The sequence below is a fragment of the Camelus dromedarius genome, chromosome 1 (assembly GCF_036321535.1).
Source record: "Camelus dromedarius isolate mCamDro1 chromosome 1, mCamDro1.pat, whole genome shotgun sequence".
Classification (NCBI taxonomy): domain Eukaryota; kingdom Metazoa; phylum Chordata; class Mammalia; order Artiodactyla; family Camelidae; genus Camelus; species Camelus dromedarius.
In genome coordinates this window covers 122,490,519-122,514,824 of record NC_087436.1, presented here as the reverse complement: position 1 = coordinate 122,514,824, position 24,306 = coordinate 122,490,519, and the positions used below count along the sequence as shown (strand labels likewise).

Genomic DNA, 24,306 nt, shown 5'->3' with positions numbered 1-24,306 from the left:
GACAGGGAGCTGCAGTTCTCACCTGGGCTCCCAAAATGCCCCTCCGAGGCCACTCAGACCTGTAGGGCCGACTCCAAGTGGCCTGGAGCGAACCACCCCCTCACCGGCCCAGCTGGACAGGGACTTGAGGAGCCCACCCCTCCCCACCTCCCCTGCCCTCTGCGTCCCCCGTGTCCTGCCACAGACCACTCAGGCCAGGGTCTCTGTCCATCCCCCGCCTAGAAGCCACCCCCGGAGGGCCCTCCAGCCAGCCCCACGCCACTACCACGATGACCTCCAAGGCCCCGTCCCACCCCCTGGGGCTGTGCAGGCCGTCCTGTCCGAGGGGCCCTGCCTCCGTGTGCTTTGTGGCTCCCCACCCCACAGCCCAGAGCAAACCACGGGGCGCTGACTGCTGACTCACACAGGTAACCACTCGGAGTCTGTCTCCAGAAGTTCAACCCCAAACATAACTTCCCAGTGTAGACCCTGGCAGTGGTGTTAGGAGTTCAGCACAGGGGACGCAGGGTCCCAAACCCCCAGCCCCCAGGGAAGGCTGTCTGCACGGGTTCCCAGGCTCCCTCGGGGCCCCACCACCACGTGTGGCTAGGTGGTGGCTCTGGGAAGGCAAGTGACACTTTCAGGTGCTAGGCTCCTTTGCATCTCAGGTGGCCCCGCTGGCTCCTGCCCCACATGAGACTTGCTCTGGGCTGAAGGGTCCCACAGCCCGGGGCATCAGCAGAGCCGGCTCTCCCCAGACACCACCTGGAAGGCCCCTGGGCTCACGTTGGCACCACGGAGGGGCCTGGCTCCCAGTCCCGGAGCACCCGGCTCTGCTGCACCTTACTTTTGATCTTCCCTCTTTCAACCAAACCTGGAGACCTTCCAAAACCCCACTGTCCAGGCAACATCCCAGATGGGCCCCGCCACGGTGGCGGGGAGCCTCTGAGTGGTCTGTTCCAGCACCGGGCAAGAGGCCCTTTCTGCACCCGTCTGTTGCACAGACGTCAATCCCCTGCTTCCTCAAAAGGACCAGGAGTTCAGGACGGCCTGAACCACGCACTCTGACGAGAGCCACAGCTTAGGTTTTAAAAGAAAGAACACTTTGATGTTAATCGGAAAAGAAACCATCATGGCCACTTCAGTTCTGCAAGTAAATGTGTCAGACGAGGTACCGCTGAATTTTATCCGAGCGGCATAAGGTTGGCCAGTGCCCTGCAGGGCGGCCTGACATCTCAGGAGGTGGCCACCTGGCGCTGAGGCAGGAGGTGCGTCGTAAGACCCTGCTCCTACCTGGCAGGGGAGTGTCGGAGGGAGGGGGCCAACCGAGAAAGAACTCCGCTCCCAGCTCCGCCTGCCTTGGACCCAAGTCCAAACCAGTCAGAAGGCACTTTCACTAATGACAGGGACCTGCGAAAATTTTCTCGGGGAATAAAATCAAGAAAATATCTCCAAGGATTATAAATGTTTTCTTTCACTATCATAAACGCCTTCTTAAACCTTAGATCAATGTCTTTGGTAGAAATCTTACGATGTTATGAAATTAGGAATGAAAAAAAGGAGACCCTACGTTCTGTCCTCTGCAGGGCCGAGGCTCAACCAAGCTGCCCCCACAACTCAGGAGATAAAAGTTAGAAGCAAAAGCCATATGTGCAAAGCAAATGCCTTTTATTGAAGTGACAGAGTGGGGTGGCCAGGGCCACCACCCTCAAGGCCTGTCCCAAGTCCTCAGCACAGAGAGCACTGACCCCGGCCGGCAGCCCGCGCCGCAGCCCTGCTCCTTACAGCAGGAGGAGCGGGCAGTGTAGGCCAGGGGTTCAGCACGCGGGGGACAGGTTTCCCACGGCTACACCACACACAGGCACTTCACAGCAGGCAGTTTACAAAAGGAACACAACCCCAGGCTGGGGTCTGCACGCAGACTCCAGTTAACAGAATGCCCTTTCGAAAATTCTTGTCAAAATAGAGACGCTTTCTCAGAACTGTAAAAGCCATAAAAATGCAAAATACTTCTTTAGGAGAGACTGCATCAAAGTGACACCTCGTGTCCGAAAAGCACGTTCATGGGGAAGAAACGGAGCGCCAGCCCCCACACCACTCCCCCTGCCCGACGCTCAGTTATTCTCGATCTGCTCCAGGTCCAGCTCACGGCTGCGGTCCAGAGGGAAGGCACCCTCCTCCCCAGCACTGTCCCAGTCACTAGGGTCCCCACCACTCCAGCCCTCACCCTCGGCGGCCACCCACTCCGGTGAGGCCCTCGGGCTAAGGCCGGCGGGCCGGGGCTGCAGGCCGTGGGGGTCACGTGGGGAGGACACGGCCGTCTTCACTCGGGCGTCATCCTCGTCCTCGTCTTCGTAATCAAGGGAGCAAAGGCTTTTTGAATTTTTTAAAGTCTGCAACAGAAAAGACACAGGCTTAAAGCACCTCCAGGAGGCCACAGGGGAGGCAGCATCCCAACGACCCTGAGAGGGGTCCCCAAGTTCACACAAGGCGTCCTCGGTCCCCTGGGTGTCAGCCGCACTCCCTCCCTCCCTGGGGGCTGCCTTCTCAGGGTCCCGCCCACCCCCATCCCTGCCTTGCCGGGTGGCTGGCCAGGCCTGCACTGTCCACTGCCTCATTCGGACCCAGGGCACCAGGGGGTGGGGGCCTGACACCCAGCGCAGCCCCAGATGCCAGGGACTCAAGTGTGGAGCTGTACCCACAAGCCCAGCAAGTACTCAGGGGAGGACTGGCCAGAGGCCCCCGGACCACGCCCAGTGTGGCCCCCACTTAGCAAACCACGCAACACCCACCTCCAAGGCCTCAGGTGGAACCCTGCAGGGCCCCCAAGCCCCTCCAGGCCAGTCCCCCTCTCTGGGCTCCCAGCCTCCCCAGGCAGGGTAGGAAGAGGCTTCTCTGCAGAACTGGGCCCCAAAGGAAACGCCAAGAGACACAGACTCAGGGGCCCCAGGCCCCCACGAAAAGCTCACGGCCGAAGAGCGACAGTGAAGGGCACGGGGGCTGACTGGCACTTTGGTCCTGTCAGGAACCCCAGCAGACACCCCCATGCTGCCGAACACCTGGGGAGCCCCTCTTGTGCGAGAGCGGCAGGGTAAACCCAAAGAGGAGATCTGAAGGAAACACGCGACGCGGGAAGAAAAAACATCCTGAAAACCAAGTCACCAACATCCAGAGGTAAGATCCTCACCCTGAATGAGAGGAAGGGACACAGGAAGAAAGAAAGTCAGGGACCCCATCTGGAGGCTGAGGCTCCCAGAGGTGGACCGAAGAAAACAGGGAGAGGCCGAGGGGGCTGCGCACCTGCCCCGAAGCCACCTCCCAAGCGACGCGAGAACCCGCGGGCCCGACAGACCCCTGGGGACCCGGCACGACCGACAAAAATGCACGCAAAGTCTGCCGTCACGAGGCACCAGAACCTGCAGGACAGAGAGGGGCTGGGAACAAAGGACCAGGCGGACACGCGGGGGCCTGGAAGCCAGGGCCAGCATCTGCGAGCCCGGAGAGGCTGGGCCCCCAGGGCCAGCTCCCGACTCAGGCAGCAGGAGGGAACAAACACGCTCAGGGACACGCGAGGCCTCCGAATCCACATCCTCACTTCCCTTCTCAAGAAGCCATCCTCTGAATGAGACGGTGACCAGGAAGTTGGCTGCCTGGGCCTTGGGGACTGGTGCCTCGAGGCTCCCCTCCCACCCCGCAGCAGCCCCACATGGTCACAGCCTCCCTCAGGCCCAGGACAAGGGGTCAGGCCACTTCTGGGCCTGTGGGACCTGCTCACAGCGCCCTCCCTGCACCCTGCCGCGGGCTGCCCCACAAACAGTGGACAGACGAGCAGGACAAGGGGCCTCCCCTCCACCCACCCGCTCACACTCCAGGGACGCCTTAGTCACTGGTGGCCAACGACCTGATGGACTGCACCCACGTAATGAAGCCTCCATAAAACCCTGTAAATGGCGGGATTCTAGGGTGCTGGGAGGTGGGGCTGCCTGGAGAAGGCGTGGAAGTTCCGCCCCCTCCCCACGCCCCGCCCTCCGCATCTCTTCCAGCTGGCTGCTCCAGAGTGGTAGCCTTTAGAGTAAACAGGTGTCAGCAAGGCGGTGCTTTCCCGAGTTCTGTGAGCTGTTACAGCGGATTAGGGAACCCCTGATTTACAGCTGGTCGGCGGGAAGTGCAGGAGGCCGGGGACTCGGGCCTAGTGCCCAAGGTGAGGCTGTCTGTGGGGCTGAGCCTCACCCTGCAGGGTCTGCACTGACGCCAGGCAGTTAAGTGTCAGAACTGAATTGAATTGTCGGACACCCAGCTGGTGTCTGCAGAGAACTGGAGACGTGTGTGCGGTGGGGAAAACCCACACGTCAGGTGTGAGAGGTGGTGTGAGTCAACACAGACCACAGTAGTGTCCCCTGACCCACCAAAGAACTGTCACTCAAATGCTCAGTTTCAGGAGGCCGCGAGCTGGGAGCTGGTGAGGGACAGAGGGGCTGCCAGCCTGACCGAGGGGCAGGGCTGGAAACTGGCCTCTGCATCCGCCCAGACCTGGTCCCCATCCCCTAGAAAGATGATCAGAACTGACAGAAGAAGTTTTTCACAAAAGACTCTTTTAAACAGTCAATTTTGTGATTTGCTCACAAGGTTTCTATCTGCACACATTCGATCATTTCACATCAGGGATAAAAAAGACAAGTACAGAGGCCCTGAGAAATACAACGAGCAATTTGTTCCCAAAACTGAAACCTTAAATAAACCATATCCCAGAAATACACAGTTTGAAACAAACCGAAACAAAAGGAAACCCTGAACGTGTGGGCTGTTTAAATCCACACACACCCCGGGCCCCGGTGGCTTTTCAGTGGGTTCCACCAAACCTGACACGCAAAGGAGCCTGGCGGTGGCCCCTCCGGCCCAGCCCCAGTCTTCAGGTGCCTGCAGCCCGGCTGCCAGCGTGGCTGCCACCTCGCAGTGACCCTCAGCAGAACCAGCGGGCCTGAGCTGCTCCTGGGGGCCTGACCCTGGGGAACACAGCACAAACGGTGCTGTTTGTCACGTGGCCGCAGATGGCTGACCTACTATCTCATACTCTCATTCGAGACACCGCTCTGCTGGGGGTCAGGGTGGAATCAGTCAGAGGCGGGTTAGGACGACGTCTTGGTAGCACAGGGGTCATCAGGAGCCCGGCAGGACGACTGCAGAAGGAAGGAGAGACGCATCAGGACCACCAAGCCTGGGGATCACGTGACAGGTCTGTCCCTTTGGGGAGGCAGGCGTCTCAGTCCTGCCTGGCCGGGCCCCCAACTCCCGTTTCTAGTTTGAGGGCCAGTGTGACCCCCAAACCTCTTCCTACGTCCCAGCTGCCGGCTCCTCCACGCTCTTCCCCCAGCCTCTCTGCAGAGCGGCCTCTCCGAGGCAGAAGGTGGTCACGGCCATCGTTGGCCCAGAATTCCACAAGGGCAGAACCGCCCACCCCAGCAGAGGGCAGGGGACACGAGAACCAGGATCCTGATCCTTGCAGCTGTCCACACAGCACACACACAGTCACACACATACACATACGCCCTATGCAGATACACACTTGCACACGTGGGGGCTGGGGGCTGCAACCCCCTGGAAGGTACGGCACTCAGAAGCAGCAGCCCCTCGGCCCTCAGCTGCCCCACACCGCATGTGCCTGCATCACCCCTGCTGCCCGCTGGGCCCACGGCTCACTCCAGCCCATCACCCTACAACTGCCCCTTCCTGCCCCAGGGGTCGGGACGTCCACTCCAGCAAAGAACCACCCAATAGCGAGGCTTCCCCCGGCTCTGTTCCTCCTGCCCACTCTGCAGTCCTCTCCCACAGTCCTGCCCCCTCAGGGCCCACAGACCCTCACCGGGCACTGGGAAGTGGGGGGTGCCTGTGGGGCTCATGAACTGCTTTCCTCTGTGCCATCTGGTTTCAGGGACACCCACCTTCACCGCAAAGCTCAGAACACTTCCTTCCTAAACCCCAGCTCTGCAGAAGTTTCCCAGCCAGCAAGTCTGGGTGGGCAGCCCTCTCCCAACCACTGGGAAGAATCTTCAGGAAACTCACCAGTCAAGAAAGGCAAGGCTGATGGTTCTGTCAAGAGCACCGTGCAGCCTGACTCCGTCTGCATGCTGTCTGACGACGGTGACCCCAACCCATCTGCAAGGTCCTGCTCGCCCTCACCCGCCCCCGACCAGGACCCCCGCGCAGCCACCCCATGCGATGCGGGGAGCACGGGCGTCCATTTCTCACACCCAGGACTTGCTTCCTCAGCCCACCTCCCCCCAAGAAGGTCCCGCCCTCTCCCTGCAAAACCCAGGGCCGGTACTCGAGAAACCGGCTCTTTCCTCTAAGTCTGCTTTAAACGGCCCACTGTCAGCAAACAACGAGGCACAGAGGCGCAGGCGGTGTCACCCGGACACCAGAATCCTCAACCTGGTCCGCAACCCAAACTCAGAACACCACTTTTCCTGAGAGGCGTCGGTGGAGGAGAAGCCTGGGGTCAGACGGTGCCCGCTCAGCCTTGGGTACCCGGACGTCTCCTCACGACCCAAACTATCTCCTCCCTGAAAGGGGCAGTTCAGGCTCCCACTCCCCCCAGGTTTGTGCGGCAAGGGTGCCGGCGCAGAGGACGGGGCGCAACCCCCCGCTGCCACCGCCCACGCGAGCGCAGAGAGCACGGCCCCCGCCCCGCCCCACCTCGCCCCAGAACCGCCCTGCGGCGGCGGCGGCGGCGCCCAGAGGGCCGAGGAAGCCTCACCCGGGTCATTTTCAGGAAGTCCAGGGACGGGCGCGGCCAGCGGTCCTCCTCGCGCCTGCGCTTCAGCCGGCTCTTCCCGCCCGCGCGCACGCACGGCTGCGAGCGGCACCGGAGCAGGCCCCGCCTGCGGCCCAGCTGGGGCGTGGACGTGGGCGAGCTGCCGGCCGAGGGCGGGGCCGCGCCCGCCGCCACCAGGTGCTCCTGCGATAGGGACAGGCGGCGTCGCGCGGGCAGCGCCCAAGGGCCCGCGGGTCGCCAGGCCGGGCCTAAGCTGCCGTCGCCCAAATCCAAGAAGCCGCTGCTGGCCGAGGCCGGCCGGGGTGCGGGGGGCGAGGTGGGGCCGGCCGCAGGCAGGGCGTGGCCCGGCGACCAGGCGCTCCGGGATGGGCCGGCGCTCGGGCTGCCCTGCAGCGTGGCGCTCCCGCCGCTGTGGCACCGCCTCTTGGAGACCGGAGTCCAGACCCTGGAGCCGCCCGGGCGCCACGGGGAACGGCAGCGCGCCAGCTCATCCGGCTCCGACAGGGACCGACAGTGTCGCTTGGTGGGCGGTGCCGAGGGCGGCCCCCCAGGCTCCCTGAGGTCCCGGGCGCTCACGGCGCCCAGGCTGCTGGGCGAGAAGGGGACGGTGGGGCCCGCGGCCGCCTGGCTTCCGACGGGCGGTCCTCGGCTGACGACCTTCCAGGGGTGCTTGTCTTCTGGGGAAACACGAAGGAGAGACGGGTGAGGGGGGCCCAGGCACATCCTCCTCGCACCCGCGGCCCCTGCCTGGCCTTGGGGTGCGCCCAGATCAGCTCACAGGCGCCGAGGGGGCTCTTCGCACCGCGCCGGGAGTAGCGAATTCCTCCCTTCTCCCCGCCCTGCGCAGCCACAGCGCACACCGCGGTGGGGATCCCGCTGGGACAGAGACCCTGACACTGCGGCCTCCGCTTCCTCGCCATTGAACCTCAGGGGCGTGAGGGTCAGACGAGGCCGAGCATCCAGGAGTCAACAGTTGATGGTCGCACATGACGGCACCTGAGTGAACGGGGCAGCCTGGGAGCAGGTCTGGGGCTGGTGGAAGTCCAGATCCCCTGCTAACCTGGCCCAGAGGGTGTCCAGCAGCCCTGTGCTGGCCACTGCTGTGTGTCACCACCAGATGAGGGGCCTTGGCACAGAGGCCAGAGGACCCTGGGAGGAGACCAGGCCCGGGCAGGGAGACGCACGAACAAAGGCCCCAGGGTGACCCTGGGGTCGAAGAAGGCTCGGTCAGTCAGAGGGGAGAGCAGAGCTCTGTGGGCCTGGGGGCAGCCCAAGGGGCTCTGAGCCCGGACTGGCCCCCTGTGGGAGAGAGACATGGCACTCAGGGCCAGGAGCGGGGCCCACACCTCCTCCTCCCATCTGGTCACTGGAGAGCTTAGGGAAGCCTTCACCGAGCAGCCCAGAGAGCAGCTAGTACAGCATCACCACAACTGTGAGCAGGGCTGCAGGGGAGGACCTGGACGCAACTCAGGCTGTCCCACCTGAAATCACCCCACTCTGACGATGGACACCAGCCACAGAGGATCACAGGAGCCAGTATTTCTCACACTCACTCTCACAGACTCACACTCAGGCAGCTAGGCCTCCTGGCCCACATGAGGGGCGTGCACTGGAGGGAGGGGGGCGCCCCAGACCCACACCCTCCAGGCACAGAGGTCCCCCTACACCCACCGCTGACTGCGTGTGCTCCGCATACACTGCCTGACACCGTCCTGTTCCCGCCCTTCGGCGACTGCAGGACCCCATCTGAAAGGAGGCCCTTTCAGCTCGGCCCTGCCAGGCACCTTCCAGAAAGGGTACAGCAGCCCCAGACCCCACCCACTTTGCTGCCCAGAGGAGAGGCCTGGCCAGGCCCGGACGGCAGGCCAGCGGAGTGGGAGGACGGCTGCGGGGCCACCTGCCGCAGCGTAGCCAGGCTATACAGGCAGCCTCCCGTGCCCCTCCGCCCAGCAGACTGGTGCCCCCGGCTCAGGGTCCAAGGCCACAGCAGCCCAGGAAGACCTGCTGGGGCTTTTCAACACTTACTGTTGGTCTCAAAAGGGAACAAGCAGCCAGTTGAGCTCACGTTCTCGGCAGAACACTGAAGGTGAAAAGAAGGAAGTTTCAGTACTGTGGACTCACGCGTGCTGATTCAGAAACGGTTCAGGCGGGTGTTTTTCTCACCACAATCAACTGCACTTTCCCAGCACTGTCTTTTGTGATGAGTAAAAAGAACAGCACGGACCCTGGAATATGTCTTTCTCTTAATCAAGATTCTTAGAAGCATAACGATGTTCACCGAGTAAAGGCCATAAAAAGGCCCCCAGCATACTCACTGGCGCCAGGACCGTCCTGCTCTTCGGGAAGCCCTCCGCCCGTGGTGCCCACACGGCCGACCCCTCCGTCTGGCGAGCGGCCAGCTGCAGGGCGCAGCGGCCCACGGGGCCCTGCCCGAGCCCACGCAGCTCTCTTCTTGGCCATAATCTGCCCATCAATTGAAGGGGCTGCGTGCAGCTGCGGGCCACTCAACACCTGTCTGTCTGTCTGCTTTCTCGCGCTCTCCTGACCTCGCGTGCGGTCACGGCCGCTCACCTTTTCCTGCCCCTCAAGTCCTCTCCATCACAACAAGACTCTCAGTCATGGAGTCTAGCTTCTCAGGGACAGTTTCATTGGATTTCCAAAGTCATGATAAAAAAAGGAAATCTTTTGTTGCTTCTCATAAAATAAGTTAAAAGCTAGGTCATCGCTCAGAAAAAAGAGGCCTGCCAACAGTCAGGCTGGGCAGAGCAGAGACCTTGTCGCACAGGATTTCAAGAGCCTGGCTCCAGCGTGGGCACCTGGTGACCATGAGGTTCTCCACCAGAGAGCCCCAGTCAGATGGAGCCGATGAAAAAGCAGCTCTGTCAAGGAACAGAAAGCCCGCGGTGAACACGGAGCCCACAACGCCGTGGAAATCCACACCTTTGTTGCTGCAAACCCGCCTAGCCCTGGGGGTATCAGCCCTCCCCTGGGCTACCCTCCCAACACGAGCACCAGGGACCATGTTCTCATGTACAGCGTAGCCCACCCCCCTCAGGCTGCGTCCCCAGCAGGTAGCAGCGTCCTACCAAAGTGGGGCACACACCTAGCAGGCGCCCACTGGGCCAGCTCAAATGGTGCCACACAGGAGCCCAGGTTCCAACATAGAGCTACACAGGCAAGGGCCATGTAGGACAGCCCAGGACCCCTGGTTTTGGACGGAGCCACACTGAGAGCAGAGCAGGGCTGGCCCTGGCCTCCGTGGAAGGATGGCCGCTGGGCTGTGTGCTGGCGACTCCCAGGACCAGTCTACACGACACCTCGTGCGAAGGAGCCCCGACAGACGAGGTGGCCTCTGCACACTCGCTGGAGACACGCAGGAGCTGAGGCCACAGGTTCACGTTGAGGCAGGCCTGGCCCACCACACTCAATGAGGCTCCATCTCTGTCTACGTGCAGGGCACAGCCAAGCGGAAGGGCTGAGGCTGGTCAAACCAGGCCTTGAGTCCAGCTCCCCTGACCAGCTTGCGACCAGGGCAGGTCAGCTCCTCTCTGTGAGCCTGGAATACCCCACCTAGGACAGGAGTGACCATGGAACACACACGGCAGGGTTGCTGCTAGGGTTACATAAGAACACAGGAACCCTCCATGCTCCGTGATGGAGAAAAGACGTTTCTGGAAAGGGTGTGGGGCCGACCACACATCCACACAAAAAGACAAGGAAAGTCCGACCCTGACCTGCTTCATCCCACACGTGAACTTCAGTTCAGAGAGTGCAGGCTTCAAGCTAAGGGCAAAACGGCAGCACTTCCTGAAGAAAGCATAAGAGAGTATCTTCCAGACTCAGGTTAGCAAAGACGTCATAAGTGGGATACAGAAAACACTCACATGGATACATTCGTCTACACTAAAATTTAGAATTTCTTTTCATCAAAAGACACCATTAAGAGAATGACAAGGCAAACCATAGGATAGGAGGAAAGATATGCAGAACACACATCCGAAGAAAGACTCAGAGCCAGAATATATAAAGAGTTCCCACAAACCAATAAGAAGTGCACACCACCCACAGGAAAAAGGAGCAAAAGGACACCAAAAACGACACACTACCGTCAGTAAGCACAGGAAATGGTGCCGACCTCACTGGTCAAGGCCGTGAGGTCAGAGCCGCAAGGAGACACCACACCTGACCGGAAGAAAGTACAGGCTGAGGTGCTGCTGACGGACACCGCTGGGCAGACCTTCCCCACAAGTGGAAGCAGACGTCCCAAAACAGCTGGCACGTAAATGCCATCAGTGGCACTGTTCTTAACAGCCAGTTGTGGACACAGCCCAAGTGTCTGTCCAGCAAACAGGGCAAAGGAACAACCACCGAAGCACCAGCCACATGGCAGATTCCAGAAGCGTTCGCGTCGAGAGGAGAAGCCAGACTCCAAGAGCAGGTGCTGCGCCACGGCACTTCTGTAACGTTCCAGGACCCGCCAAGCCACGTGGGGCCACGGGGACTTCCCGGGGCAACGGAGACGTGTGGTGTGGCAGGGACGAAGTTACTGTGTACCCAGCTGGCAAAGGTCACCCACTCAACACCAAACACAATCTGCACACGTCACTGTATGCAAATTATACCTCACTGGAAAAATCTCCCTTAAACTTAAGAGTTTTGAAAGCTGAGCTTTGCACCAACCCCAAGTCTGGACCTGTGCACACGGGCACGCCAGAGGCACACACCGCACGTGACCCTCCCTGACCTCGCCCCTGCCCCCTCGCCCCTCCACCCCGCACCCTTTGGAGGCCGCACGGCGGCCGCTGGCCCCAGCCCCACTCCCCACCCTGCAGCAAAGTTGGCAGCTATCCTGACCCGGATTGTGGCCTCTGCTCTGGCCCCGCCCTCACTGAGAATGGACGCCAAGCACCTGTCCCCACAGGGCCCCTGGCACAGGCACCCTGTGAGACCCTTCCCCAGGCTCCACCCGGCTCACCACCCACCGCTTCGGCGCCACCAAAATCCAGCCCTGCGTCACTTCTCAACACCCTCTACCCACTCTGCTTCTCCCAGCACGCCACAGCGACCCCCCAGGCACCCTGCTCACCGTCTGCCTCCCCTCAACACCCCCAGCATCCAGAACAGCCCCATCCCTGCTCTCGGGGAGCCTCGAGCCCGAAATCAAACAGGTGAGAGAGGTGACGGGGAGTCCTTGCTCCAAGACACAATCGTTTGTGTATTTCACTACGTAAGTGATTCCTGGTCTTCAAGAGGTGAACGTCAGGAAGAGCAGGTGCTATGAACAAAGGCTGTGCGCCCACGCGTGGTGCCGAGACCACGCGGGCCCGCCGGCAAGCCTCCCCAGGAGTTCGGTGAACACCCACGGTACACGTGGGGCTTGTCTTCCAAACACGTGTGTCCTAGAGACTCGTGGGGCTTTCACCAGAGTAAAATCCTCTCCGTCACCATGGGCAGAATTACAGGTCAGAGTTTTCTCGTCATGGTCTCTTTATAAAGAGAACTGCCTGTGGCCCCCTTCCTCGTGGACCATGGGTGACACACAGGCCAAGGGCTGGGCGCAGGCGCCTGGGGCCAGGCCCCCAGCATCAGGCAGGTACAGAGACTCCGCTGCCTTCCTCTGGGCCTATGATCCAACCAGATGGGGCTGGTGGCCTGAAGGTCACAGTAACATGACCCTAGAAAGTGGCTCCCTGGCCTCCCCCATGTCCCTCCACCTGGCTGAGGCCCAGCTTGGGCAGCGTCCCCCAACCCCGGGGTGGGCAGCTTACCGGGCCAGCATCGTAGCTCTTGTGGGTGAGGTCGTCCAGGCTTTGGTTCTGCAGCTTCTCAGTGATGAGGGTGACCATGGTCCAGGGCCTGTGTTCTCTGTCCACACCAGCAGGCCCTGGGGTTCTGCAACATCGGGCTTCAGGAGGCCCAGGCCGTTGCAAGGTTTGAGCCAACCCGCCAGGCCGCGTTTGTTTTAAAAATCAGTGATCCATTCCCAAGGGCTCCTCAGAGCTTCATGTCTGGTTTTTGCTGAAGAGAAATTGTCACAAGTGACTACGCGCAAAACCACTCGGCCAAGGCCACACTCACCTGCCGGCTCCACGCGTGCAAATGTTCCTGGTCTTCCTACCTGACAAAGGCCCTCCCGCTTTAAAACTGCCACTGGAGTCCTCTCCTGGAAAATGGAACGAAAGCAGGGGTCTGGCTGACAGGCGCAGGTGAACGCTCACGTGAGAACCAACACGGAGGTCTTCCCCACCCCTGCTCCAAACAGCGGGGAGGAGGCCCTGCGACGCCTCGGAAGCTAGAAAGCCGCTGGGAAGCGGACCTTCAGCCAGCACTGGGGACGCCCGAGGGACCACCTGGACCCACCTGGCTGCTGACCGCCGGCCACTGGCTGCAGCAACTAAACACCCCTCCCCAACTCCAGCCAGCCAGGCCAGGGCCCCGCCCCCAACTCAAGGTGGGGTTTCCTCCCAGGAGGGGAACCGGGGGATGCAGGTCTGCAGCAGGCCCAGCGGGCGGTGATGCAGGGAGGGGCACTGGCCTTACCAGGGACAGAGGGGCCCGCACAGGACCCAGCTCCCCACAGAGACCAACAGGGAGAGTCCCCAAGTCTGCATGCAGCTGGTCACCCCACCGCCACACACAGCCTCACCCCTCCCTGGTGGCCCTGCTGCCTGTGAGCAGCTGCCAAGGGCCACCAGCCCAGGAAGCTGTAGACAGACGCCACACAGACAGGAAAACCCCAGCAACCTGGAGACACAGGCACCGGAGGACGAAGCCTTCAGCAGCGTGCTCAGTCCCACCTCAGAGGGGAAGGTGGTGTGCCTACAGAACACGGTCAGAGCACCCTGCACAGGGAACACCTAGAGAGAAAGGAAAAGAGCTCTTGGAGATGAAACTCGAGCAGTGAGGGGACCTCCGGAACCTTCAGTTTAGGTTCCTAACTGCCACCAGAGGCCTCCTCGGGCCCAGCAGGCTGTCCAAGGCAGAGGGCATGCGGCAGGCGCCAGGTCCCACCTCAAACTGACCGTCCCCCTCTGGGCAGCATCACTGCCCCCAAGCCCCGGTGTGGATGAGGACAGAACCCTGCCGTGACCCCTGCCAGGACCTCAGGGAGCACTCAGCGTCCTGAAATGCATTAGCAAAACAGACCGGCAGATCCGGGAGGAACCTGTACGACGCTTCCACAGATGCTAAGAAGACACAGCACACCTTCCATTCCCAAAACACACACGTGCACTCTCAGCTGGCATCGACAGGCCTCCTCAGCGTGGCTCTGAAACACCAGGCCTGAGGCCAGCATCCTCCCAGGTGGGGAAACGGAGGTGTTCCAGAAAACACAGGGGCAGGACAGAGCACCCACGGTCACACCGCACCTCGGCGCATGCCGGGCAGACGCAGGAAGGCATGGGGCCCCCCTGTCAGCAGGAGCGTGTGGACCCACAGGTGGCGTGCACCCCAACCACAGGCCCCATCCACAGTAGGGGAATATTCGAGGCCAGGAGAGGCACTTGCTGTCAGCACTGTCCATGGCCACGTCCCCTGGTCTGAAGCCCGTCCACGAGCTCTTCAGCACCTGGTGTGCTCAGCACTGACAGCACTCCCGGGGCCCCACCGTCTGGACAGGGGCACAGCAGGGACGCCAAGGCTCAGACAGGAGGGCCAGGGCCAGCCAGCTCCCCAGAGGGGCAGCTCTGTACCATGAGGGGCTCTACTTCAACATGTTTGGAACCAGGGAGACGAATCACAGGGGGCCACACGGCACCGCCAGCCACAGACACACCACCAGCCCAAGTCAGTGGGCAGGGCCAGCCAGGCCATGGAATGGCACCCACAGCTCAGCCAGGTTCTTCCTGCCTCTGCACACACCCACTTGGGCCCCGCACAGGAGAGGGGCGTTACAAGGGCCCCTTCAGCCCGACGTGGGACAGGCCAGCCCACAACGGCCACGCACTGCCCCCAACAGATGGTGAGGGGGCAGCGTCCTCTTCTGCCCTCTGCCCACCGTGCCAGCTCCTCAGGGTCTCTGAGACCCTCCTGTGACGCCCCCTCCTGAGTCAACATAATCCTAGAAAGGTGACAGCAATCACAACAAAATTTGAAAAAATTATAAAACAAGTAGTATTTTACTTTCAAAACAAGCCCACATCCTTGGAGGCCTGGCTGATTTCCAGGCTCAGGGCGGGGAAGAACCAGCAGAGGCTGGAGCACCTCCAGGTGCCAGAGGTCCAGGACAGGTGCAGAAAGTGCTGACAGGGCCCGGGAGCCAAGGAGAAGGGGCAGCACGTGGGTCGTACTCCACAGGGAAAATGAGACCCACGAATCCACTCAGATGTAAGTAACTGAAAAAATAGAGAAGCGGGGGAGGGGAGGCTCTCCCTGTGGGTATGATGCCAACTCAGAAAGGTGGATGGAATGACAGTGTGTTTTTAATCACCATCTGACAAACATCCCATGATGTTTCAGGCAAGATTCATCAATGAAGCTAACACCGGGGGGTGGAAGGAGGAGAAGCAGGTATCACACAGCCCCAGAGCATCTCCCGGCAAGACGCTCCTTCATCACAAAGGGAGGTGCTGACTGCACAGCAGAGAGGCCTGACGGCACCGAGCGGCCGGGGCGGGCATGGCCAGTCCCAGACAAAGTGGCACTGGGGACACGCTGGTCAGCACACAGCAGCCCTCCCACACCCCAGATTCCTGCCTGAAACGGAGACCCTGAATTAGCTGTGAGGAAAGTCAGACAAGCAAGGTAAGCTGCGCAAAGCATCAGCAGCAGTCAGCAGCGGCAGGGCCGTTGAAAAAGACAAGCGTGGAGGCCCCGCCCCGCCCACGACACAGGAGGACACGGCGGCCAACGCGTCATGGGGTCCTGGGTCTGTGACAGGGCTCAAGGGGACAGTGGCCAAAGCCTGCATGGGCACTGGGGTCAGACCCAGCACTAGCCTTGTGTGTCCTGATCCGACCCCGACACTGCTCCACGTCAGGGGGGACGCTAGGGGGGACGCGCGGCCCTAAAGCAGCGCACAGCCAGGTGGAATGGCCCTCCCACGACCACGGAAGAAGTGCAGGGAAATGCAACAGAACCGCTTAACGCAAACACAGGCTGGCCAGCGGGCAGACAGGTGCCCCGTACCAGGCATGGCAGCTGCGGGAACATGACCACGTGGAGAGGACCCCTGCCCACCAGCTGCAGCCCCTTCCGAGGGGGTAGGGGCTGGGGCTGCGTGGAAGAGAACCGGACCCTCGTGTGCAGCACTGTGATCTCCCTCCCAGAGCAGGGGCGCACCACTCGCGGTGACGATCACAGATTCACAACCCCGTGCACCAGCTCCCCGGGGCTGCCACCACAGAGCTCCCAAATCCGCTTCCTCCCAGTTCTGAGGCCAGAAGTCAGAAGTCAAGGGGGTCAGCAGGATGGTTCCTGGGGCTCCGAGGGGGCACCCCTGTCCCTCCCCAGCTTCCGGAGGGAGCCGTGGCCGGCAGTCCTTGGTGTCCCTTGGTTGTGCCAGCATCCCCATGCCAGCCTCCGCCCCCACTGCACACGGCCTTCTCCCTGGGTGTCCTGTCTCTCCATCTCTTCTTATAAGGACACCAGTGACTGGACTGAGGTCCACCCTAGCCCAGTATGACTTTATCTTGATTTTTACATCTCAGCCACATCTGCAGAGACCCTGTTTCCAAATACGGTCATATTCTCAGGTCCCAACACAAGGCCAGGCCGGCTCCCCTCACAGGAGATGCAACGACCAGGACGGACGGTCAGTAACGCACAGCCCGTCCCTGCTCCAGACGCAGCGTGATGAGCCCAGGATGGGCAGCTCAGGACAGCGTCCCAGCCCCGGGGTCATGCTGCCAGCTGGTGGCAGGTGCAAAGAAGGACAGGAGCAGGACCCCGTTCCTGGCAGGGCAGCCCCCAGGAGGGGTGGCAATGAAGCCAACACTGGAAGCTGAGGAGATACCAGGAGAGAGGCGCAAAGCCAGGCCTGGGTGCCAAGGGGGATGCAGATGCCAGTCGTGAAAAAACTGACCGGCCCTGCTGACCGGGAGGGGAGGGGAGGGGAAGGAAAGGGGCTCTATCCCACAAGCCACTGCATGGACTGAGGAAGGCCGGGCAGCTGGGGCTCCTCACGGCCTCCGGGAGCACAGGTGGCCTCCGACTCCCACCACAGCCCCTGCACAGGAAGCAGCCCTCTGAGATCCGACGCGCACGCACCAGACCACCCCCACGGGCCCCAGGGAACCCTCTTCCTGTGTCAGGTGAACCCACGCCAGAGGAAGCAGGATAAAGGACTCAGCTCCACTTTTCCTGCGATAAGAACTTCAAACACATCATCCTCACCTCCAAGGATGCTGGTCCTTCTCTGCAACCAAGCCAGCCATTGTGTGGCTGACCTCCCCTGGCTCTTCCCCTCTCCTCCACCCCTGTGAGGCTCAAGCCACCTCCGCCATCCCGGGTGGGTGCAGTCACTAGGCTGTTCCTTCCCATCCACTCGGCCTCAACAGAAAGCAACCACAGGGTTCCAGCCCCCAGGGGCAACTGGTGGCCGCAGGACAGAGGCCAGAATCATCACACTGGCCCCCAGGCCCCCAAGGCCTAACCCTCCTGCTCACCTGGTCCCAACCCACCTCTGCACTCAGCACGCAGGCCACACAGGGCGTCCTCCCGGCCCAGGCATGTCATGCAGGCAGCAGGCGCCCCGCACGCTGCGCGGGGATGAGCCCGAGCACAGGCCAGCCTGGGCGGCGAGGACCTCTCGCTGGCTGCTCTGGCCACGCCCACTCCCTGGACTCCACCCTCCAAGAGGGCACCAAAGTGGGCTTTGTTTTTCTGTTTTTTCATTTCCATTTATTAACAGAGTCAGATGCAGCGCTCATAAAGCCGTAGTGAGTGTCCCGGGGCAGCCGGTCAAGCACCACAAGCGGTGCCAAAACACGGTCTCCTGGCTCTGGGGGCCGAGCTCCCTCTGGGGGCGCAGGCAGGTCTGCTCCAGGCTCTGTCCTGGCTGCTCGCCACTCCCTCGCCTGTGAGGGCATCCCTCCCCATGACTGTGTCCAAAGTCCCCGTTACAAGGACACCAAGCATTTGGGATCGGGGCCCCCACTCCAGTGTGAATTCAGTTTAACTACCTGCCTCTGCAACAGCCCTACTTCCAAGGCCCTGAGGCTTAGGGTTTCAACGTGCGAATTTTTAGGGGACACAAGTCAAACCACAAGGCACATCCCTTCCATTGTGGCAACGCGTTGTTTTAAAAACCAATGCCACTGCGTTTCTGTACCACACAGAAGGCCAGCACCCACCCCCTCCCCAGCCCTGCCCTCAGTATCTGTTACGTCCACACTTAGCAGTGCACGTGCACAGCTGTCCTCGATGGTTCCATTTCACACATTACCTACAGACTCTGTGGAGCAGCATGGCGCAGGTCTCCAAGCCTCCCGCTAGGTCATCACTGACAACACGCTGTCACTGTGAACGGTCCTCCAGCTGAGACACACAGGGGAGGCTGGTTCCCAAGGTGAGTAACTCCCTCCTCCTCCTCCTCCGCGCAGTTTCTGCCCAACACACTCTTCCCACCAACCCGTCGAAGGAGTTGTAACTCGACAAGCAAGCCTCGTTTGGCCAGAGCCATCGGGACGGCCTGCAGCCCTTACGCTCCTGGACCAGGCACAGGCCAGCCTGGGGAGGGATGCCTCCCCCAGGTCCAAGTGCAGCCAGCAGCTGGGCTGGGCCTCGCCCTCCGCTTGCGGCTCCCAGAGCAGGGGGCCCGGCGGGCGTGTAATGCCTGCACCCCTTCTCTCCTCCCTGGATGCCAGCCGGGCTCCCCAAATCTTCCCTCTCCCAGAGTTGGGAAGTGTGCAGGGGCCTTGGGCAGGGTCTTCTGAAGGGGGAAACTGAGCCACCGAGGCCTCAGAGATGTGCTGGCTTCATCGATGAATCCGCCAGCCCCCTTTCCCAGGTCTGTTTCTAGAACAGCCAGCCCTCCCAGGCCTCCACCTCTGCTACTTTCCTGTTGCTGCTGAACTGCTGCCACGACCGGCCCTGGACGTCGTCCTCCAATGACGCTTGTTTCTGTACCTCCTGTTTAGCCACCACGTTCAGAGGCGTCCGCACCTCTGAACGCCCTGAGCCTCGGCCCGCGCTCCTCTAAGGCTGAACCCACCACAGGGCTCTCCTCCTCACAGCTTTCCCATCCCGGCCAGCCCAGCCCAGCTCCCTCGCTGGTCTCTGCTTTCGGGCCGGAGGTTCCTGTGTGCCGATCACCTTGCTCTCCATTCCTGCTAAGAGAGGGTTTCTCGAGGCCAAGACTCGAGGCTGCCTGGCCCTTGGGGTGGTGAGTGAGGACCTGCAGTTCAGTGAATCTGTGCGGACACGGAGGCTCCAACAGCGGCAGCCTTGGGGCACGGGCAGAGCCACCTCCACACGTAGCCTCTCTCTGCCACCCAAGCCAGACCCCGCCACCGGCTGCGAATCGGACACCAGACTCAAGCCTGAGCTCTGGACGGGCCACTCCAGCTCCTGCTGGCTGGCTTCTGACCCACGAAGTGGGGAGAAACTCTCCAGTACCCACTTAGCTGTTGGGCCAGGGCCCACCCCAGCACACACGGAAGGCCAAAGCCAGGCGGTTTCAGACATGAAAGCCTCAGGTTCCGGCGGTTTTCACAAAAAAGAAGTGTGAAGCCCACCAGCACCTCAAGGCTGAGAACATCCCAAGTTCCAGGAGCGTTGTAGCTAACACAGTGCAACCTCGCAGCTAACACAGCGGCACCAACTCCAGCTTCTCTGACTTTTCTTTTTATTTAGTTTTCTCTCAAAGAGCACTTAAACAGAAACTCATAACCTGGTTGAACATTAGTTATTAACTAGCAATCGCTGGTGCAGGGTTTTTAGCACATGACTGCAGACGCTCTGGCACGCCCCCCATGAGAAGGTGGAGTTTAATTGCCCCTTGACCAGATGCAAAGTGACTTCCAGGTGCCACAAAGGCCTGGTCCTTTTTGGGATACGCCTCGAAGATGCCATGCTGCAGGCAGCCCCACTGTTCACATCTTCCCAGCCCAGGAACCCAACACAGAGTGAGGATGTCCCAGAGGAGACACTTAGCCCCAGCCCCCATCTGACCAAGCTGCACGAGGCTGCTCCAAATTCCAGGCCCCGAAATCCTGAGCAGTAATAAATGATCATCGTTGTCTGAAGCCACCAGTTTTGGAGTTCATTTGTTACACTGCCATAGTAACCAAAACAGGGACACTTAGCAAAGCAAACGGAGCCAAATGCCCCTTTCTCGCTGTTGGAGTGGGTCACAGTCACCAGTCCTGCGTTACAGCAGGCTGGGAAGAAGGGGGGGGGTGGCCATGTCCCCAAGATCAACACCAGCCACACAGGTGAGGTTACTGCAGCCTGCCAAAATTGCTTGACCACTTCCCACTGGTGGCATGCAGGTACGACTCCACTTGAGGGGCTCAGTACCTTCTCTAACAGAACACAGTAGGTGCCACACTCAGTGATCCCTAGAAAAGCCCAAGGCAGAGACAGCCCTGTGCACAGGACCATGGAAGTCTTTTTGAGAAGACTTTGAAACAAGAAAATAAGACAAAAATCACATGTCCTAACTAACCAACATCTTACTAATGTTAAAACCCACAACTAGAGGGTTTAGACAACAGGACTATTAATTTAAAAGTGCCCAGAAACCATGTTTGAACCGTTATCTCTGCAAGCCAACAAAGGAAAAGAAACTCAAATCTTAAAAAGGAGATTTTCGTCATTACGTCTCTCCTAGTGCGTGGAGACTGCACCCAAAAACTTCCTTCTGAGAAAGGACACAAGGTGGGCTCTGATTGGCTGCACAGAAGACCCAGGGTCGGACCCGGGCTGGCCTGCTCAGAGCTGGGCTCTCCCAGGCCAGTGACCTCACCTCTCTGGGGAAGAACCACCCACCTCATGAGGCTGCAAGGACTCAGACTAAGGAAGATGCAGGAAAGTGCTGGGTCCCTGGCACACACGTTAAATTAGGACCACTTATAACAAATGCTGAAATGACTGTGAAAGTCAATTTTCCTTTGAAAAATACTATGGCAGAAAAAGTCAAAAAGGTTTATATAAAATTTTAATTTGCTTTTAAAAAAAAGTTTTTGAGTGTTTCAAATGCACCTGTAAAAAAATACCTGTTCTCCTGGTCCTTTCACCTCCCAGCAAACAAACAGCAGCCTGTTCCCTGTGCACACTGTGCAGATGAGCAGATGTCTCTATGACTAGGGAAGGTCCTGATGTGCCCACTTACAAAGAAGAAAAAGACAACAACGTTGGCATCCTCTCCAGTACATGTTTCCAGTAGCTACAAGAACAGTGCTCCCCTTTGTGGCTCCAAATTCAAAGTCAAGAAAATGTAAGGGTCCACCAAAGGGCATGCCTGTTACGGTGGCTCTTGTTCACCCTCCTGAGAGCCTTAAAGTGGCACCACAGAGCACACAAGAGGGACTGAGCTCCAGAACAAAGTCTAAGTTCCCTGCACAGTGAGCCACGGGAGGAGGCCAGTTTAAAGAAAAGCCACTGCTTCTAAACAATTGCTGTTTCAATTTCAAGTTGGGGGCAATTTCGAGTTGTCAAAATTGAGACAAACTCTTCCCCTGCTTTCTACCATCAGAGTGCGAGGCTGGGCTTCCCTGTCGGGACCTGCTTTGATGGGGACACACTCAAGAGACAGTGAGGTCACAGCTGAAGAAACAGAATCTATATGCTCAAGTTAAATTCTTGAAATGTTGTGAAACTGAAGTGCAGTCTTGAAGCCAAGCTAATCCACCCTGAAAGCTTTCAATGCTGAGAGATCATTATAAACTCAACTAAGCAATGAGTCAAGTTTGACTTTTTAAAAAAAAATGTATTTTGACATTAGGGAAGTTTAGAGTCCAGCAGAAGTAGCCTAAGATAAAATGCAAACACTTCAGCCAATTTAACATAGACTAACACATTTCAGATCTGCAGCTGTACTCAGAGTGAGAGAAAATGAAGTAGAAATAAAGTAAAAACACACACTATCCACCTAACGCACCTTTCTCCACCGACAGGAAGTCTTAAGACTCAAACCTCTCGTCTATGCAGAGAACGCAGCTTCGGAATCGACTTCCAATCACCTTCCACAGGTTGTTGGGGGGTCCGGCCTCCCCTCGTCGTGTGGGCCCACCTTTGGGGCTTCGTCAGGGCACAGCTTATCACATCAGACTTCCTGTTTCTCGCTGCAAGATGACAAGACACATGAGCCCCAAGAACCGCTGGAGCCGCGCGTCTCGGCACCGGAACGACAACAGCTCGCAAAGGCGACACCCAAAGTCGGTTCAGCAAGTGGCAGCGCGCCCGAGGCGCGGCCCCTCACAGTCAAAGGGTGCGTGGAGTGCACGGGGGCCCCGGGTGCGCAGGTTCTCGGGGAGCGCAGGGGGCCCCGGGGTGCGCAGGGTCTCGTGGCATAGGGAACCCGGGACGCAGGGCTCTTGGGACGCAGGGGGCCCAGGGTTCCGCGCGGCTCCTGGGGCGCAGGAGTCTCGAGACCTGGGACTCTTGGGGCGCGCACGGGGCCCCGGGCTGCGCGGGGTCTCGGGGCGCAGGGGGTCCTGGGCGCGGGGGGCCCGGGGCCTGAGCCGGCCCGGGGGTCGTGCGCGCGGCAGGAGTCCCAACCCCGGGTCGCGAGCCCCCGGGTCCCCGCGCCCTCAGTGACCCGCCCGCCGCGCTCTCCGGGTCCAGCGGCGAAAACGCTCGGCACCGGCACCGACGCGGGTGGAAAAGCATCGGGCCGCGCGGGCCGGGCCCGGCGCGCTGACGGGAGCGGGCACCGTCCAGCCCAAGTTCACGCGCGGCCCCGCGCCGGGGCGCGCACGCACAACCCCGGACGCGCGCACGCAAGGACGGGCGCTTCGCGGGCCACGCCGGGCCGGTACCTGAGCGCGGCGGAGGGGGGGCTGAGCGAGGGAGGCGCTGGCCCTCAGCCGCGCTCCTCCCTCCAAGGACAACGCGCCCCAGCCGCGGCGAACAGGACCGCGGCGGCGCCCCGCCCCCGACACAGGCCCCGCCCCGCGCCACGGCCCCTCCCATTAGCTGGCCCGCGCCTGCCGTCCCTCAGCCGCGCCGCTCCGCCCGCCGGGGACAGGGCCTGTGCCGCGGGGGCGGGACTGCTGCCGGCGGGCGGGCGGGCCGTGTGCCGACGGAGGGGCGGGCCGGCCGGGAGCGGGCCTCGAGCAGATGGGCGGGACTTGCGCAGACCGCGTTTCTGAGGCGGGTAGGCGAACAGCGCGTGCGCCGGGGTGGCCCCGCCCCCGGGGTCGGAGCCCGACTCGCCTGCGGGCCTGCGGGCGCTGGGCGTGACGTCGCTCTCCTGGCTGCGAAGGCGGGCGGAGGCGGCGACTCAAGGCTGGTGGGGGCGACTGGCGCGGGGGACGCTGGGCTCAGAGCTGGGTGGCTTGGCCAGCGCCAAGGGCTTGGCCCAGCCGGCGGTTCCGGGCCCCACTTCGCGCACCATCCGGCCCGGAACCCTAACTCGCCGTCGCCGCCGACCCCGCCCTGCCTGTAATTCGCTGTGTGACCTTGGGCAGGTCGCTCGCCCTCTCGGGTCTCCCTGAGGCTCGGCCCAGTGACGGGCAGGGCGGCGGGTGCCCAGAGTCCGTGGTCCAGGGCTACTGGCAGGAGAGAAGGGTGGGCACTTGTTCGTCTGAGCACCGTGGTCCGGCTGTGGCCGGACCTCTTGGGGGCGGTCTCCGGGAGGTGAGGCTGGCGGTCAGCGGACTGGCCTTTGGAAGGGGCCCTGCCTCCCCTGCCAGCATTCCATCCTCGGGGGATGAAATGAGCGCCTGACCCAGGATGCTAGCTTCTGGCCGTACCCCGCTCCACTGGCCCCCGCAGCGGACACCGCCCTGCTACCCCCACCTCACGGGGCAGCCCCGAGGCCGGACGTCTCGTCCGCGGCTGTCTTCATGGGTTTGTTTCAGACGAGATAGCTCATTTAAAGGGTGCAGGCAGGGGAACGTGAGCAGGGTCACTGGGGCTGGGAGAGGCCTTAGGGACCATGTGGTCCAGAGCGCTCTCATTTGAGTCCCCAGACCCTGAGGTTTGTGGGGGAGGTGGGAAGGGGTCAGATTGGGAAGAGCAGCCTGGCACCTGTGTGCTCACTCTCCGCATGGGGGCAAGGGCTGGACTTGAAGTGGGGGCTTCAAGCTGGCCAGGCCCTGAGGTCAGACAAATGCTTAATGCATCAGGTGGTACCGCTTGAGAGGAGGAGAGGGACCAGATGGGGTGAGGGCTCTTTTAGGTCGAAAAGGGAGTGACACTGGGAAGAAACCCCAAGGAGGTGAGAGCATAGCCTCCTGGGCATCCTTGGGTTTGGGTGTTAGGGGAGACACCAGGGATGCAGCCCCCAAATGCCAGGCCAGGGCCTCCATGCAGGTTCTGGGCCTGGTGAGGCTGGTCCTATAAAGACTTCAGAGCCAAGCCAAGCCAGCTGTCACTGTGACTGGTGGGAAGAAGTCTCCCTGCAGCCTCCTGTAAGAGCTGGAGGCCAGCGTGGCTGGTGCAGGGAG

At 60.8% G+C, this 24,306-nt stretch overlaps 1 protein-coding gene across 10 annotated transcripts; it reads right to left on the bottom strand.

Moving 5' to 3' along the window:
- Positions 1-1,630: 1,630 nt before the first annotated feature.
- On the bottom strand, positions 1,631-22,800 carry FAM53A (family with sequence similarity 53 member A). 10 transcript variants are annotated; one of them, XM_064488876.1, is made up of 7 exons: positions 21,795-22,439; positions 13,398-13,608; positions 12,870-12,914; positions 12,520-12,769; positions 8,777-8,831; positions 6,734-7,428; positions 1,631-2,372 (listed from the first exon to the last, which is right to left on the bottom strand). In XM_064488876.1, exons 4-7 carry the CDS (start codon positions 12,595-12,597, stop codon positions 2,094-2,096), a joined length of 1,107 nt encoding a protein of 368 aa, XP_064344946.1. In that variant the 5' UTR covers positions 12,598-12,769; positions 12,870-12,914; positions 13,398-13,608; positions 21,795-22,439; the 3' UTR covers positions 1,631-2,093. The 10 variants fall into 10 exon arrangements, with proteins under 10 accessions (XP_064344946.1, XP_064344944.1, XP_064344934.1 ...); XM_064488874.1 differs by having other exon boundaries at positions 13,496-13,608; XM_064488864.1 differs by adding an exon at positions 22,675-22,800 and having other exon boundaries at positions 12,520-13,608; positions 21,795-21,978.
- Positions 22,801-24,306: the final 1,506 nt, after the last annotated feature.